Source organism: Bos mutus, chromosome 3, assembly GCF_027580195.1.
Source record: "Bos mutus isolate GX-2022 chromosome 3, NWIPB_WYAK_1.1, whole genome shotgun sequence".
In the NCBI taxonomy this organism is placed as follows: domain Eukaryota; kingdom Metazoa; phylum Chordata; class Mammalia; order Artiodactyla; family Bovidae; genus Bos; species Bos mutus.
In genome coordinates this window covers 110,378,500-110,393,097 of record NC_091619.1, presented here as the reverse complement: position 1 = coordinate 110,393,097, position 14,598 = coordinate 110,378,500, and the positions used below count along the sequence as shown (strand labels likewise).

The window sequence follows — 14,598 nt, the reverse complement described above, 5'->3', positions numbered from 1 at the left end:
CCTTGTCCAGAGGATTTCCATCCTGTGTTAGTGTCGGGGTTGGGGGTGAGTGCGTTGCTGGCTGTGTGTGTGCGCGCGTGTGTGTGTGTGTGTGTGTGTGTGTGTGTGTGTGTGTTCCCTTGGGCCTCAGACTCTGATGAGCTGTTGTAGAGCCCTCGGGTCAGGCCAACCAGTGAATTGCCGCTGCTGGGCAGTCTCGGGCCCACCTACCACCCTTGAGCAGCCAGGCTGTCTCCCCTGCACCCCCAGGGCTCTGAGAGCGATGGCCAGGTCCACGCGGGGCGATGCTCTGTGAGCCCTGGAGCTGGGACACCTGGTGCCCAGCCCCCCACACCCCAGAACTCACAGGTGTCACCCAGCACATCAAGCCCAGTTCTGACTGCCTCGGGGGGACGGGGTGGCGTCAGCCTCCCCGAGTCCACGATTGTGGCTTAGGGCAACTGGCCACCCAGGGCTCACCTCTGGGTGAACGTTGGGTGTCGTGGGCTCACACACCCTCACCCACTGACTTGAAAGATGCCCCCAGGGAGGTTCTGCAGGGCTCCGCCTGGCCTGCTCCCTGGTGCCAAGCTCGGGACCCCAGGGCCAGCCTGCCGGGTGCCTGGCATTGCAGTTCCCCTCGGGTGGGTGCTGACGCTCTGTGTTGGCAGCATCTGCTCTCTTCCTGACCCAGGAGCGAGATGAAGCGCTGGATGACCTCGCTGGCCCCCAACCGAAGAACTAAGTTCGTTTCCTTCACGTCCCGGCTGCTCGGTAAGCGGCCCACTGGGGAGGGGGTACCCGCCAGGTGGGACAGATGATGGTCAGGGAGGACTCTGCAGGTCAGCCTCGGACAGGGGCCTCTGCACTCCACCTAAAGGGCCTTTGAGGCCTCTGGAAGGCTGCTTCAACTGCCCAGAGGTCCTTCGCACCCTGATGCAAGCTCGGTACCCCACGGAGGACACGGTGTGCCTGAGCTTTGCAAACGTTTCCACGGTTAATGAAGACATAAAAGTCAGCAGGTCTTAAGTGACCGGTGCTGCAAGGACACCGAAGGGATTTGGGCCCAGGAGGCAAACACCAGTGTTCTCTGGGGCGCCTGATCGTCTGAAAACGTTCCAAAATAGGAAAGGGCTCAAGCGCCATCCTGACCATGTTCACCGAGTCCTGAACGTCCCCAGGCCGCTCCCAGGACCCAGCCCAGGACCGAGGAGCCTCCTTCAAAGTCTAAATAAGAGCCCTCCCCGCCCCTCCCCCCACACTGGCAGCCTGTTCATCCCTGCACCAGCTATGACTTGTTCAGAACTCCCGGCTGTTTTGACTTTATTTTGGAGCCACGCCCACCCCTCCCTCCAATGAGCCCTTTTCCAGCAGCTGCTGGTCCATCCTGTCTCCTGGATGGGGTTGGGTGGGGATGGAGGGGTGGGGGTGGGGGGGCGTGTCCCTGATAACTGCTGGGGGGCCAGGTTCTGCGGGTGCCCAGCCAGGGCGGGTGCCACGTGATGAGGACGGGCCACCCCTTCCTCCCTTCAGACTGCCCCCAGGTCCAGTGTGTGCACCCGTATGTGGCCCAGCAGCCGGATGAGCTGACGCTGGAGCTGGCCGACATCCTCAACATCCTGGACAAGACAGAGGACGGTGAGGCCCGGGGCTGGCGCCTCTGCCCGCGGGGCTCCCTGTGCCCACCCCACGGGGCCCCGGGGTAGGGGGGTGCCTCTCCCCGTGTGCTCCCTGCGCCCACCCAGTGCCCTTTCCCCTCGTCCGGCCCTGGCATCAGCCTCCCCATTATGGTGGGAGGGATGAAGACCAGGAACGCCCCGACCCGGACCTGTATTTGCAGCAAGCTTCCAGATGAGCCTGTGAACACCAGGCCTATGGTCCCACGTGGGCCAGGAAGCCACCCCCTGGGGCTCCTGCCCACTCCTGCTGTTGACACCAGCGCCAGAGGTTGGCTACCCCCTCCTGGAAAACGGACCCCTTATTTCTACATCAGTTGTTCCTAATCTAAATCCCCAAAGTGCACACTGCATGTCTCCCCACCCCAGTTCCTCCCCTTTTTTTGAGGTCCTGGCTGGAAGGTCACAGGCTGGTGACCTCCGGGGAAGACCATGGCCACCACCACAAATCCTAGGGGCTCACCCAGCGCTGGGCGAGCTGTGGTTCCTGCCCTCTCCCCCCATCCCCAGAATATAAACAGCCTGCCACCCCTCCTAGTGGCCTGCAGAAGACATGCTCCAGCCCCACCGACCCCAGGCCTCAGCCCTGCCCAAGGACCTGCCGGCAGGGTCTGCAGTTTGGGCCACAGCACCCCGTCCCCCGCCCCCCCACCACCAGGACGCCATGATGCAGGGGTGGGTGGAGCAGAGAGTCAGGGCACTTGGCTGGTTTGTGACCTGGCCACGGTCAGCTGACCACCCAGCTCTCAGGAGTCTGAGGCTCAGGGAAGGGCTGCCCAACAAGAGGGTGACGGTGGCGTCCTGGGCCAGCTGCCATCCCACCAGCCCCTCAATGCCTCTCGCTTTTGGGGGTGGCCCTTGGGGTCTCCTGGCCACAGGTGGGGCAGTCTGAGATTGTTGAGGGCTTGGGAATGGGTCCCGGAGTCAATACGCATGGGACCACGATGGCACAGGGTGCGGAGGGTTCCTCCACCTCCCTGTGCACAGGCACTGAGCTCCCCAGGAGGGCTGCACCCCTCCCCCCAGCTTCTGGGGGATACACCCGGTCTGAGCATTTCCATCAGTGAGTGTGAGGGCAGGGGGCCCCTGGGAAAGCTGGACGGACTCCCGAGTCTCCCTTCCGCTTGCTCCCCACGCACCGGAGGGAGGCCCAGCCCAGGCCACTTGGAGAGAGCTTGTGACCTGCTGTCTCCCCTCCCTCCCAGGCTGGATCTTTGGCGAGCGTCTGCATGACCAGGAGCGAGGCTGGTTCCCCAGCAATATGACCGAGGAGATCTTGAACCCCAAGATCCGGTCCCAGAACCTCAAGGAGTGTTTCCGTGTCCACAAGATGGACGACCCTCAGCGCAGCCAGAATAAGGACCGCAGGAAGCTGGGCAGCCGGAATCGGCAATGACCCCTGACCGCACCCCCACACACACACACCCCCCACCCCCTGCCTGGTGGAGGGATGTAGGCAGGAACGAGGCCTGGCAGGCAGACCCCAGCGGACAGTGGAGGGGTTCTGGGGGAAGGCCCCGCTCCCCAGGCAGCAGGGTGTGACCTGACCTGGGTGGGGTGGTCTTTGCCGAGTCGCCCCACCCCCTCCCTGCCACGTGGTTCGTGCTCATGTGTCCTGGCCCCTCGCTCACCCACTGGAGAGAGGGTGCCCACATCCCTCTGCTGCATTTGTAGATGAGAAAGTGTATTTTAAACAGTATTATACCACCTCTTCTTCTGTCTCTTGGAAGGCAGACAATGGGCAGGCTCCAGGGCCCGCCCCTGGTACTGAGAGGCCCCAGACCCTGGGGCGCCCCTGGGCCCAGGGCAAGTGTGAAGGTGAAGGTGTCACGACTCCCTGCACGTGTCCTCTCCCCCCAGAAGCTGTCAGACTCGGCCAGGCGCACACGTGGACCACTCTGGCCTGATGTGCTTGATGAGCGGCCCTTGGTCTCCGTTCAGAGGACCAGGAGACTATCCGCCTCTGTCCGCCTCTGCCCCCGAGCCTCCACCCGCCTCTGGCTGCACGGCTGGCCTCTGCCTCACGGCAGGCCTGCCAGAGCTTGGCTGAGGGCCCACGCCGCCTTTGGCTCCCTGACCGGCTGGATATAACTTGTTACCTGCCCCTTCAGGAGCCCTGGTGTCACAAAGGAATGACTTGGCCACTGCATCCTGTACGGGTTATGGTTCCGAGAAAAGCAAATATCATTTTTGGCTGCATTAAAAGAAGCATCATGTATAAAATCAAGGAGAGGAAGGTCTCCTTTTTTTATTTCCCTGGTGCACACAGGAATGCAGTGCTTGGGTCTGGGCAGGGACAGAAGAGCCCTCTTCCCGGCCGTGGAGGCGGCCTGTCCCAGGAGACAGCTGAGGTGGCTTCCCGTGGAGGAGGAAGCAGCCAGGATGGGGCCTCAGGATGGAAGTGGGTCTGGACCTCCACTTGTGAGGGACTCCACAAACAGAATAAGCTGTCTGAGGCGATGGGGGAGGCAGGGTTGAAGACCACTGTGGGACAGAGGTATGGGGGGCGTTGTGGTCCCATAGGGGATCCGACCACCAGGCTTGAGACTTCAGCTTCCAATCCAGCCAGCCACTGGTCCAGGGCACTTCTTCCTATCTTCAGAGGCGGTAGCCAGTTACCTGGAGGTTGCAGTGGGTCCTCGGAGCCACGCCCCTTCCCTCCCCTCCCCCTACCCCCCAGGTCTGAGAACAGGAGGGCCTGGAAACCAACCCTGCCAGAGGCCATGCCCTCCTTATCAGGACACTGATCAGAAGCCCAGGATTTAGATGGAGCATCTTCCCAGAAATCACAACATGGTTGGGGTTTTTGGGCCCTCAGACCCTTTGAGAACTGGATAAATCCCTGAAAGATTCAGACCCGTGTAACATGCTGGTACAATTGGGGAGGGACCCCCGGATCCCAGTGAGGGGCTGATGCTCTTGGTGCCTCCTTGCTGCAACCCCAGTTGGGATAGGGCGGGGCGGGGAGGGGGGGCCTACCTGCACCTGAGTTTCCCAGGAGTTGGGGAAAGGGGAGAGGGTCTATTTCTGAGCCCCATGCTGCTCTTGGGTGGGGGTGGGGGGGTCGTTGGTCCTAGTCTTTATCCAGCTTTTGTTTTTGGAGCTGGGAGACAGCATTGTGACTTGTGTCATCTGCTCTAACGAGGCTTTGTCTACTGGAGGTTACATGTAATAATTTGTACACAGTTTCATGAAAACCGGTCAGCACTGCAACAGTCTTTTATAGGCCGAAACTTTGAAGCCATGATGTGTCTTGGGAGTGTGAATGGGTACCACGTATGGTCATCTGAGTATCCAGGTGGAGAAAACTGGCCTGAACAAGTGTGGTCAGGGACTCAGACAAACCAACGAGGCCAAGCAGGTAGCTAGAAATGATGGTGAAAAAAATAAGGGAAGAAGGCTAGCTCCTCTCTCCAGCGCTCACTCAGAAGAATCCTCTTGTGGCCCCAGTGTTAAACCATCCCTGGGGTTTGCAGACAGCCCCCCTACCCCAGGCCTTAGGGTCCTCACTGCAAGACTCCGTTCTAGCTTCTTTCCTGCTGCATCCAGAGCAGGTAAGCCACTATTTCAAATCCCTCTCTAAATCACAAAAGGTAGGCTTCCTGGGAGGTATGGGAGGCGGAGGGCCTGTCCAGGGAGCCAGTGCCAGGGCCAAGCTGGGAGACTGGGTGTTGCCTCTGGTCCAGCCCCCAAGATTTCAGGGCTGAAATGAGGAGGGTCGAGCTTGAAAGCCCTTTTTGTTTCCTAACAAACAGCCGTCCCGCGTGGGGTTGCCTGCTGTGCCAGAAGCTCTGCCACTGTCCCCTGGAGCTCGACCCGGCCAGGCGAGGGAGGCCGTCTGGGGCTTGCGTTGGGGAGCGGGGACAGGGGCCCACAACACCCAGGCTTCACCGCGTGTCTCATTTGCTCCTGGGGGTCGAGGGGTCCCCAGGGGTCCGGAGGGTGCAGGCCTGGGGCTCAGACCCCACAGACAAGCGCCCCGGCTGCCGGAGTCTGAAGATGCCCCCCACCAACAAAACCAATCATCTGATTGGAAGCCGGGAACGCCCGTGAGTCACGCGGACCCCGCTGGGACTCAGCGAGGCCGCGAGAAGCAGGGCGGTGGGTACGGGGCTGGCCTTTGCCCTCTCCAGCCTTGGGGGCCTCCCGCCGGTCCGCGCTCCCTCGCAGCGCTCCCGGACCCGCGGAGGGGTCGGTGGGAGGCAGGCGGCGGGCAGTCCGGAGTGGGGACGAGCAGGGGCCGCCGCCGCCGGACTCTGGCCAGAGCGCGCCGCACGCCCGCTCCCGCACCCCGACGGCCCCTGCACGCACCTGCACGCCCGCGGGGGACCCGGCGCATGTGCACTCCCGCACGCGCCCCGCGAGCACGGCGACACCCCCGCAATCCCCACCCCGCTCGCCGACACACGAGCGGACACAAGGAGACTCGGGGGGCGCGCACCTGGGGTGCCGCCGAGCCGCACCGCGGCCCCTTTATTCGCTTCAGGAGGCGGAGAACTTTCTCAGCGCGACCACCACGAGCGCCAACACCACGCAGGTGGCCAGCAGGGCGGCGATGACGATGGCGGCGATGGCGCCGGGCCCCAGCGAGCCTGCGGAGGACGGGGAGAGGGGGCCGGGTCAGCCAGAGGCCCGCCGCCCGCCCGCACCCGCCCCCCCACCTCACCCGCCCTCGCACTCCGACCTGCACCCACGTCCCCGCACACCCACCCCTGTCCCCTTATCAGCCAGAGGCCCGCCCCCAACCTCTCCCCCCGGCCCGCCCCCCACCCCCGACGTCCCGCCCCCGCCCTCCTACCCCTCCTCCTGGCCCGCCCCCGACCTCTGCACCCCCACCCCCGCCTCGCACACCCACCCCGGTCCTCGCACCCCGCACCCGCACCCCACCTCTGTTCCCAGCCCCGCCCTCCTACCCCTCCTCCCGGCCCGCCCCCCACTCCTACCCCCACCCCCACCTCCGCACCCGCAGCCCAGTCCCGGCACCCCACCCCTGCCCCCGGCCCTGCCCTACTGCCCCTTCCTCATGCCCCCCATCCCTTCCCCCCCACCCCCCGCCCCCGCACACTGTGCCCCCGGCCCGCGCCCCCCGCCCCTTACCCCCCAATGTCCCGCCTCCGCCCCACTTTCCCCGCCTCCCGCCCCCGCCGTACCCCCGCCCTGGTCCAGGCGCTCCTGTGCGGTGCTGTCCTCGGGGCTCGGCGTGGCGGTGGGCGCGGGCGGACCGCTGACCGCCGGCTCCCAGGCGGGGCTGGTGCTCTCCACGGGGTCTTCTCCCGACGGCAGCTCGGCGGGCTCGTTCCACAGGGTGGGCGCGGGCTCTTGCGGGCCCTCGGCTGCAAGGCCAAGGACAGGTGTAGTAGGTCCCCCGGGCGGTAGGTCAGACGAGACGTCCCCGCCATTGAACGACTGGGAAGGGGCGCTTCGCGGTGCTTTGCCGGAGGCCGTGGCGGGGCGGGGCCGGCCCACGTGTGGCCCTGGACCCCCTACTGGGGCCAGGCTGCCTCCCACCCAGGACGGGACAGGTTGATGGCGGCGGGGGCCACCCTCAGGAGAAAGCTGGGAGAACTGGGGGTTCGCAGGAAAGGGCAGTAGGGACCGTGGAGGGGAACAACAGTGGGGGACACGACGCCCCCCAGCAGGGCCTGCGGACCCCAGCTGAACTGCTGGGGGTCTGTGGGCCTGGGGGCAGTGACACTTCTAAGGGGTCCTCTCCCCACACAGGGCAGCCTTCACCCTGGAGAGGGCGCCAGGACAGGAAAGCAATGTCCGGTCCGGAGACCAGGGACTCTGCCCACCGGGTGGTGAGGGGCAGCGGTCGTGGGAGGTGGAGAGGAGAGGCCCACCCCCACCCCTGGGCGGCCAGCCCTGCTTCTCCCTGACCCTAGCCCCAAGGTCTGGGGTCCCGCTCCCTCACATGCGTCTACACGCCCCCCAGTGTCTGAGGCTTAAAGCACAAGAGCCTCTGTAGCCGGAGGAGAAACTGTGATGCCTGGGCTTTGCTCACTCCAGACCGGACAGGGGCCAGAGGGCTGAGCAGGGGTGTCTGCGGAGCTAGTTCGGGAAGCTCCAGGAGCCCCTCACCCCAACCCTGGCAGGGGCTGGATCAGCAGGGCAGCCTCTGGGCAGTGTTTTTTTTTGCAGGACCCTTCCTCTGCTGGTAGGTCGGCAGGTTCAGGGTACACAGGGGCCCCAGAGAGCAGTATGAGAATCTGGCATGGGAACTCCAGCCCCACCCCCACCCTTCTGTGGCCCCAGACTCCGCAGTCTTGCTCCCCCTTCAAGAATCCTAGCCTGAGGAGCTACACAGCAACACCCCAGCCCTGGGCCCATCCAGCCGTCTCAGACCCCAAGTCAAGTTCAAGACCAGGCTCCAGGCTTCCCACCCCAGCTGCTGAGTCATCTGGGTGTGATCCAGGGATGCTGGAATGGGCTGAGTGGGCATCGCAAGACAGCATCTCAGTGACACCAGCAGGGAACTGTGTGACCCTGCTTCCAAGAAGACCGGGGCTAAGGGTAAACTTAGGTGGGCATTGGCAGTTAAGTGCTCCTGGGGACCGAAGCCTCAGACAACTCAGTCACAGGTTGTGCCTTCGCAGAAACTTCCCTGGAAGTTGTGGTTCAATCAGTACAGCCCTGGTGCTGGTGATAAACAATCCACTTGCCAGTGCAGCAGATGCAAGAGACCCGGCTTCAATCCCTGGATTGGGAGGATCCCCTGGAGAAAGAAATGGCAACCCACTCCAGTATTCTTGCCTGGAGAATCCCATGGACAGAGGAGCCTGGTGGGCTACAGTCTATGGGGTTGCAAAGAGTCGGACAGGACTGAGCACTGGTCTCCCTGCCAGTTCCTGAGGCGCCTTTCACTCTTGGAGCCTCCAACCCCGAGCCTTGCCCCGCCCCACCGCCAGGCCCTGGGCACAGACAAGCCAGACCTACACCCTGCTTCCAGGCTCAGCACCTCCTGGAGAGGGGGTGCTCTGGGAAGGCACAAAGGTATTTGCAGGGGTCTTCTGCCAACAGTTTCCACTTGGGGCACATCATGAGTGAACAGCCAAAGCCAAATTCCAGGACAGTCTTCAAATAACTAGGTTTTCAAAAATATTAAGGTCGCAAGAGACAGACAGTGAGAGGCTGTTCCGGAGTAGAGACTGAGGAGTTGTGACAACGCAACGCAGCGTGAGTTCCTGGAGGGCACGCTGTGGGGTCCACTGGTGAACTGTGAGCCGGGCTGCAGTTTAGGGCAGAGCACTGCATCCTTGTTCACGTCCTGATTTGGATAACTGACTCTGCTGTGTAAGAGAATACCCTTGTTCTCAGAAGTATTTAGGGGCAAATGGGCGTGGTGTCTGTAGCTTAACTGTCAGATGGTTCAGCAGTTAGGTGAGCGAGTAGACAGACGGGAAGACAGACGAGAAAATATGGCAAAAAGTTGGTGGTCGGTGAATCCAAAAGAGTCTACTGGAATTGATTGGATTATTCCTGTAACTTTCCTGTAAACTTAAGATCTTTTCTTGATAAAGCCTTACGGGGTCTCCAGCTCCCCAGGCCCTGTCCCTGGCTGCCTCTCTCAGGCCTCGGCTGGATCAGTGGTGAGGCGAGGCTTGCAGGCAGGGACCACTACTATCATGCTCCCAGGGCTTGCCCCGGCCTGGGCCCCTTTTCCAAAACATCCCTGGCGAGGAGACCTCCCAGGGGTGGAAGGTCCCTGCACTCAGTGGGTGGAAGCGCCTCTCTCCAGGGCCCCGGCTGAGCTGCAGTGCTGGGGTCTGGGGGCCACCCTGCTCCAGAACCCACTTCAGTGACTTCCCTGTGACTCTGTCAGGCCTCCCTTGTCGCTGCCTGGAAGGGCTGAGGTCTGCCACCTGCCTACGGAGGGCTCCATGCCCTTGGCATACTTGCCGTGGGCTCCCCAGGGCTGAGCAGAAAGAAAGGCCTGGGTCTGAGGTTGGATAGCATCACCGATTCAATGGACATGAACTTTGGGCAAACTCTGGAAGACAGTGAGGGACAGGGAGGCCTGGCATGCTGCAGTCCATGGGGTCGCAAAGAGTCAGACACGACTGAGCGACTGAACATCTGCCACCCACCACTGGGCAGGCCCTGGGGTCTAAGGCTCACAGACTGCGAGTCTCCCAGGTAAATGGACAGGCCCCCCGGTTGCAACTTGCTCACCACACACCCAAGACAGAGCAGCAGCCAGGCACCTCCCTGTCCCACCTCCAGCCAAAGCTCACCCCCAAATGCCAGGCATCCGGCCCAGGGAAGCCTCCACAAGGCCCTCCACAAGGGAGAGGGGTGACAGGCCCCTCAGTGCCTGGAGAGCTGGGGCTCTCTCCCAAGAGCTGGCTGTCACCCTCTGCCCTCTGCCAGAGCCTGGGGGACCATCTCTGGGGGAGAAGGGGTCCTCTGAGCAAGGTACTTGGGAGGCCCACCCAGCCCCTCTGCCTGTCTGTCCCTCCCCTGCAAAAGCTTGGACCCTTCCTGCCAGACACACCAGCCCAGGCGTAATACACGCACCACCCCACCCACCCCGCCACACACACACCCTCCAAAACCCAGCCAGTCTCTGAAGCTTGAGGGGCTGCCCCACTGGCTTCCGAATCAGAGAAAGAAAAGAAAGTGAAGTCGCTCAGTCATGTCCGACTCTGCGGCTCCGTGGACTGTAGCACACCAGGCTTCTCCATCCATGGAGTTTTCCAAGCAAGAGTGCTGGAGTGGGGTGCCATTTCCTTCTCCAGGGGATCTTCGCAAACCCAAGTCTCCGGCATTGCAGGCAGATTCTTTACCAGCTGAGCCACAAGGGAAGCCCAACAATACTGGAGTGGGTAGCCTATCCCTTCTCCAGCAGATCTTCCCGACCCAGGAATTCAAACGGGGTCTCCAGTATTGCAGGTGGATTCTTTACCAGCTGAGCTATGAGCCAAATCAAAGCAAAGTGAAAGTGAAAGTCACTCAGTCGTGTCCGATTCTGTGACCTCCATGGACTGTACAGTCCATGGAATTCTCCAGGCCAGAATACTGGTATGGGTAGCCTTTCCTTTTCTCCAGGGGATCTTCCCATCCCAGGGATTGAACCCAGGTCTTCCACATTGCAGGCAGACACTTCACCTCTGAGCCATCAGGGAAGCCAAACCAGAGGTCTGGGTCCAAATCTGGCTCCATCACCCCGGGACCACAGCAGACTGGCTCAGCCGCTGGCCTGCCCTCCCTGACCTGTGAAACGGGGGTTGGGCTGTGCCTCTCCCAGCCCTCCAAGTTGGTGACCATGCTGTCAAGGCCATCATCAAGCTGCTGCCTCTGCTCCCCACCCCAGGCCTTTCGGGCCTGGACAGCATGGCCCTGGCTACTCTGTGGGCTCCGCGCCTGCCACAACTGACCATCACAGGAGACCCCCCACCCCCTCAAGGCTGATCCGGGCTGCACGGACTCATTGGGGCCCCAGGCTCCCGGCCAGCCCAGGTGGGCATCCCCAAGGCACACGTGGGCCAGAACCACAGCCTGAACTCGAGTCCCCAGCCCTCCCACCACGGGGGTGCAGCTGCCAGGGAGAGGGGGCGGGCGTTTTCCTGTCCCTGTCTACTTGCCTCCGTGGCTGCTCAGTTTACTGGGGTGACGGGGGAGACAGCTCTGTCCCCCAAACCTACCCTTGTGGGGAGCCGGGAACAGGAGCACTTCTCCGGGGGGTTCCCCACTGCAGGCCCCATCTGAGGAGGGGGGAAGGTGGGGCCAGAAGTGCCAGGCAGAGGGGCTGGTGTGAGGGCAGGTGTGGAGGCTGGGACCCAGAGGGGTAGGTGTGGAAGGCGGGCGGAGGTGCGACGTGAGGATAGAAGATGGGGGGACAAGGACTGGTGTGAGCACATCCTGTGACTCCGCCACTCTGACCGGAGAAGCCAGAAGTGGGGGCCTTTTGACCTTGCCACAGGCCTGGGCACTGTGGGCTCCCCCTCCCTGCACCAGCCCCAGCCCCACTGCCCCCAGCCGCCCTGCCTTTCGGTAAATAAGTTTGTTTAACGCTCACCCTGACCACTGGGCCCCGAGCTCACAGACGGCCTTTGTGTGGCCATGAAGGGCCTTTTCATCGGGGCCCTGGCCTCCCGCCCGTTCAACCTGGCTTGCTCCCTCCACCGCAGTAGCTGTGGCCACAGGCAACCAGCAGGGAGGGTGGCAGGCCAGGCCTGGGTCTCAGCCATGGGGGCCACCCCGGCGTCCCTGCTTGGGACCGACCCCAGCCCAGCGAGCAAGCGGGCCAGGGGCCTGTCGGGCCAGGCGCACACCTGCTCTGAGCCTCTAGCCCAGGGTGGGGCAGCTAAGAGCCTCCCCGCCGCGCTCTCGCCCCTAACGGCAGGAGGAGCAGCAGCCCCGCTGGAGCCCAGAGGTGCTGGGGTGGGGCTGGCCTGCCTGCCCCCCGGGTAGGACCCGTGCAGGGGAGTCGGGAGGTGAGGCCAGGTGAGGTCCCTACGCCGCCCACCACGAGGCTGTGCCCAGCATTCCTGTGGCGGCAGAGGAAACCTACCCGCCCAGGCTGTGTACGCCCCGTCCAACCTGGCACCTCTGGCCAGCAGCCTTGGCTGGAAGAGCTTGGCTGTGTGGGCACCCAGGAATGGGACAGAAGCTGCCCACATGGGCCCCAGACTCAGGGGCAGACAGGGCGCCAGCACCTTCGCCTCCACCCGCTTTGACCACCGGGCTGGAGAAGCCATGTCACTGGGGTGGGTGGGGCCCACGGGAGCCACGGAAGATGCCACCCTACTTTGGGTCACTTCCCCAGGGTCCTGGGCACTGCGCCAGGCCCCTGGCTCGCCTACCCAAAGGCAGGCGAGGCAAGGAGGGGGTTCTGCCGCGAGACTCTCCTGCACCAAGCAGAGGGGCTGGGGACGTTTCCACACGTTCTCCCAACCTGTACAGGGCCGCCAGCCGCCTGGCCCCGCCCATGAGCCTGTGCACCCAGGAGACCTACAGAGACTCTCCCGCCCGGGAGGCAGAGGCCCTGGGGTTATCATGGCTACACGGAAGGGGAAAGGCGCAGAGCACCTGAGGAACAGCGAGGAGGACAGAACCAGAAGCAGAGCCAGCCTGCAAGCTGCTTCTAGGGCTTCTGGAGAGAGCCCAGGGGCTCACAGGATCCTCACTGCCCCCCACCCCGTTTCCTCCGGGGTCTGTGCCCGAGTGCGTGGCTGCGGGAGTCACCCCAGGCCTCACCTCCTCTCGCGGCTCTCCCCAGCACATATCCACACGACGCCCAGATCCGCAGATGCCCCCAAAACCCACGCTGCAGAGAGGGTCTCCAGGGCCCCCCCACTGGTTTCTCCAGCCCCAGGACTCCCCACAGAAGCCCTGACACCCTGCCCTCCCGGCCACAGGAGATGGCTTTCTTCCAGGACAGAGACCACCTGGGAAGCCTGTGCCTCTCGTCTCTCAGGCTTTGCAGCCGGCCTGGGCCAGCCCCTCCCGGCGCAGGGCCCCAGAGCCGTGTCCACACTGGGGCTCGGGTCCCCTGGAACCTGCCACTCCGAGGCTGGTGGGACTCTTCTCGCCAGACCCCAGACTCGGCCACTTTCAAGCCTTAGTGTGGTAGCATCGGGCCAGCATCCTCCTGGTTTTACAGAGGTGTCTCTGGTCCTGTGCTCCCCCATGAATTTTTTTCCCAGAATGGAAATAGTACCCGGGTCTTCCTTCTCAAAGGACATTTGAGAAAACCAGCAGGGAAGGGTTTGTAGGGCTTCAAAACGTAAATGGCAGAGGTCCACGGACCTAACACCTGGGGCCTCTGACCGTCAGCTGCCTACCCCGTGCCTGGTGCCCCCTCCCGACTCCCACCCAGATTCTCAAGGCCTTCCTTCAGATTTTAGGGTGCTGGAGTGGCCCCCACCTCCCCTGGGCAGCCAAGGTCCCTTGCCCTGCTCCCCAAGTCACCGTCCTGCTTCAGAGGTCACAGTCTCTGTGACGAACGACTCCCAGAGGCCTCCAACGCGTAGCTGCCAGCCTGTGTCCCAGAGGAGCCCTTCCCGGAATCACCCCAAATGGTCACCCTGTCCCGGTGAATGGCTTTGCCTGGCGGGCCTCAGAGAGATCCCAGCCTTAAGGTGCTTCTTCGCCTCGGGAGGCCGGTGGCAGGGAGCACCCTTACCTGTGAGCACCGCAGGGGCCAGGACCCCACAGAGGAGCAGCAGCACCATGCGCAGGGCCAGACAGGACGCCATCCTGGCCGGGGGGCGAGCGTGGCCAGCGGGCGGGAGGCACCGAAGACTGAGCTGCTCAACTTCAGGGCAGAGGGAACGAGGCATCAAAGGGCTGGGGAGGGTTTTCATCAATGCAAACTCTGTCCTCCTGGGACACCGTGCCCGCCCCCCACACATGAACACACACACACAGCCAAGCTCACAGAGCTGACTGCTTCCCTGAACTCTGGAGCAGCCCCACCCTCAGAGAGGGAAAGAGGAAATCGTTCTTTCCCTCTCTCCTCCTTCTCTCTCTCTCTCTCTGTCTCTCTTTCTCTCTCTCTCTCACACACACACACACACACACGCATGCACACACACGCGCATGCACCTAGGCCACTGAAAGAGATTCTAAAACCTCCACGTGCAAAAGACACCCAGGGTGACCGATAAATGCAGTGGCTCTAGCACTTTCTCCCAGTGGGTCATGGCTGAGCCCAGGAATCTGAATTTTAGTGCTCAAGGCCCAGGCCTGAGCGACTGCCACTGTGGGCTGGCAGCACCGACCAGGGCCAGGCTCGGCTCACATCTGGGCTCTTGACACCTGGCAGGGAGCGGGTGCTCAACCGAGCTAGGTGCAGCCATGCTCCTAAAGCCGTTTGCAGCCAGCCTTCTAGCAGCTCTCCTCTCTCCGGAAAAACCCACGGCATTAAACGCCCTGGGTCCCTCCTTCCTGCTTTCTGTTCTCCCAGGTATCTGGGACTTGAAATACCACTCGTGTGTTC

General features: G+C 62.9%; 2 protein-coding genes across 2 annotated transcripts in view; one reads left to right on the top strand and one right to left on the bottom strand.

Moving 5' to 3' along the window:
* Positions 1–3,863, top strand: part of NGEF (neuronal guanine nucleotide exchange factor) — a 48,423-nt gene extending 44,560 nt beyond the window's left edge. Inside the window, exons 11-13 of the mRNA XM_070365365.1 lie at positions 674–753; positions 1,513–1,617; positions 2,861–3,863. Of these exons, the coding sequence (XP_070221466.1) occupies positions 674–753; positions 1,513–1,617; positions 2,861–3,051 (376 nt within the window). The 3' untranslated portion in view covers positions 3,052–3,863. The remainder of the gene's footprint in view (positions 1–673; positions 754–1,512; positions 1,618–2,860) is intronic.
* Positions 3,864–6,137: 2,274 nt separating this feature from the next.
* On the bottom strand, positions 6,138–13,855 carry SNORC (secondary ossification center associated regulator of chondrocyte maturation). Its single transcript, XM_070365355.1, has 3 exons — positions 13,783–13,855; positions 6,806–6,988; positions 6,138–6,247 (listed from the first exon to the last, which is right to left on the bottom strand). Exons 1-3 carry the CDS (start codon positions 13,853–13,855, stop codon positions 6,138–6,140), a joined length of 366 nt encoding a protein of 121 aa, XP_070221456.1.
* Positions 13,856–14,598: the final 743 nt, after the last annotated feature.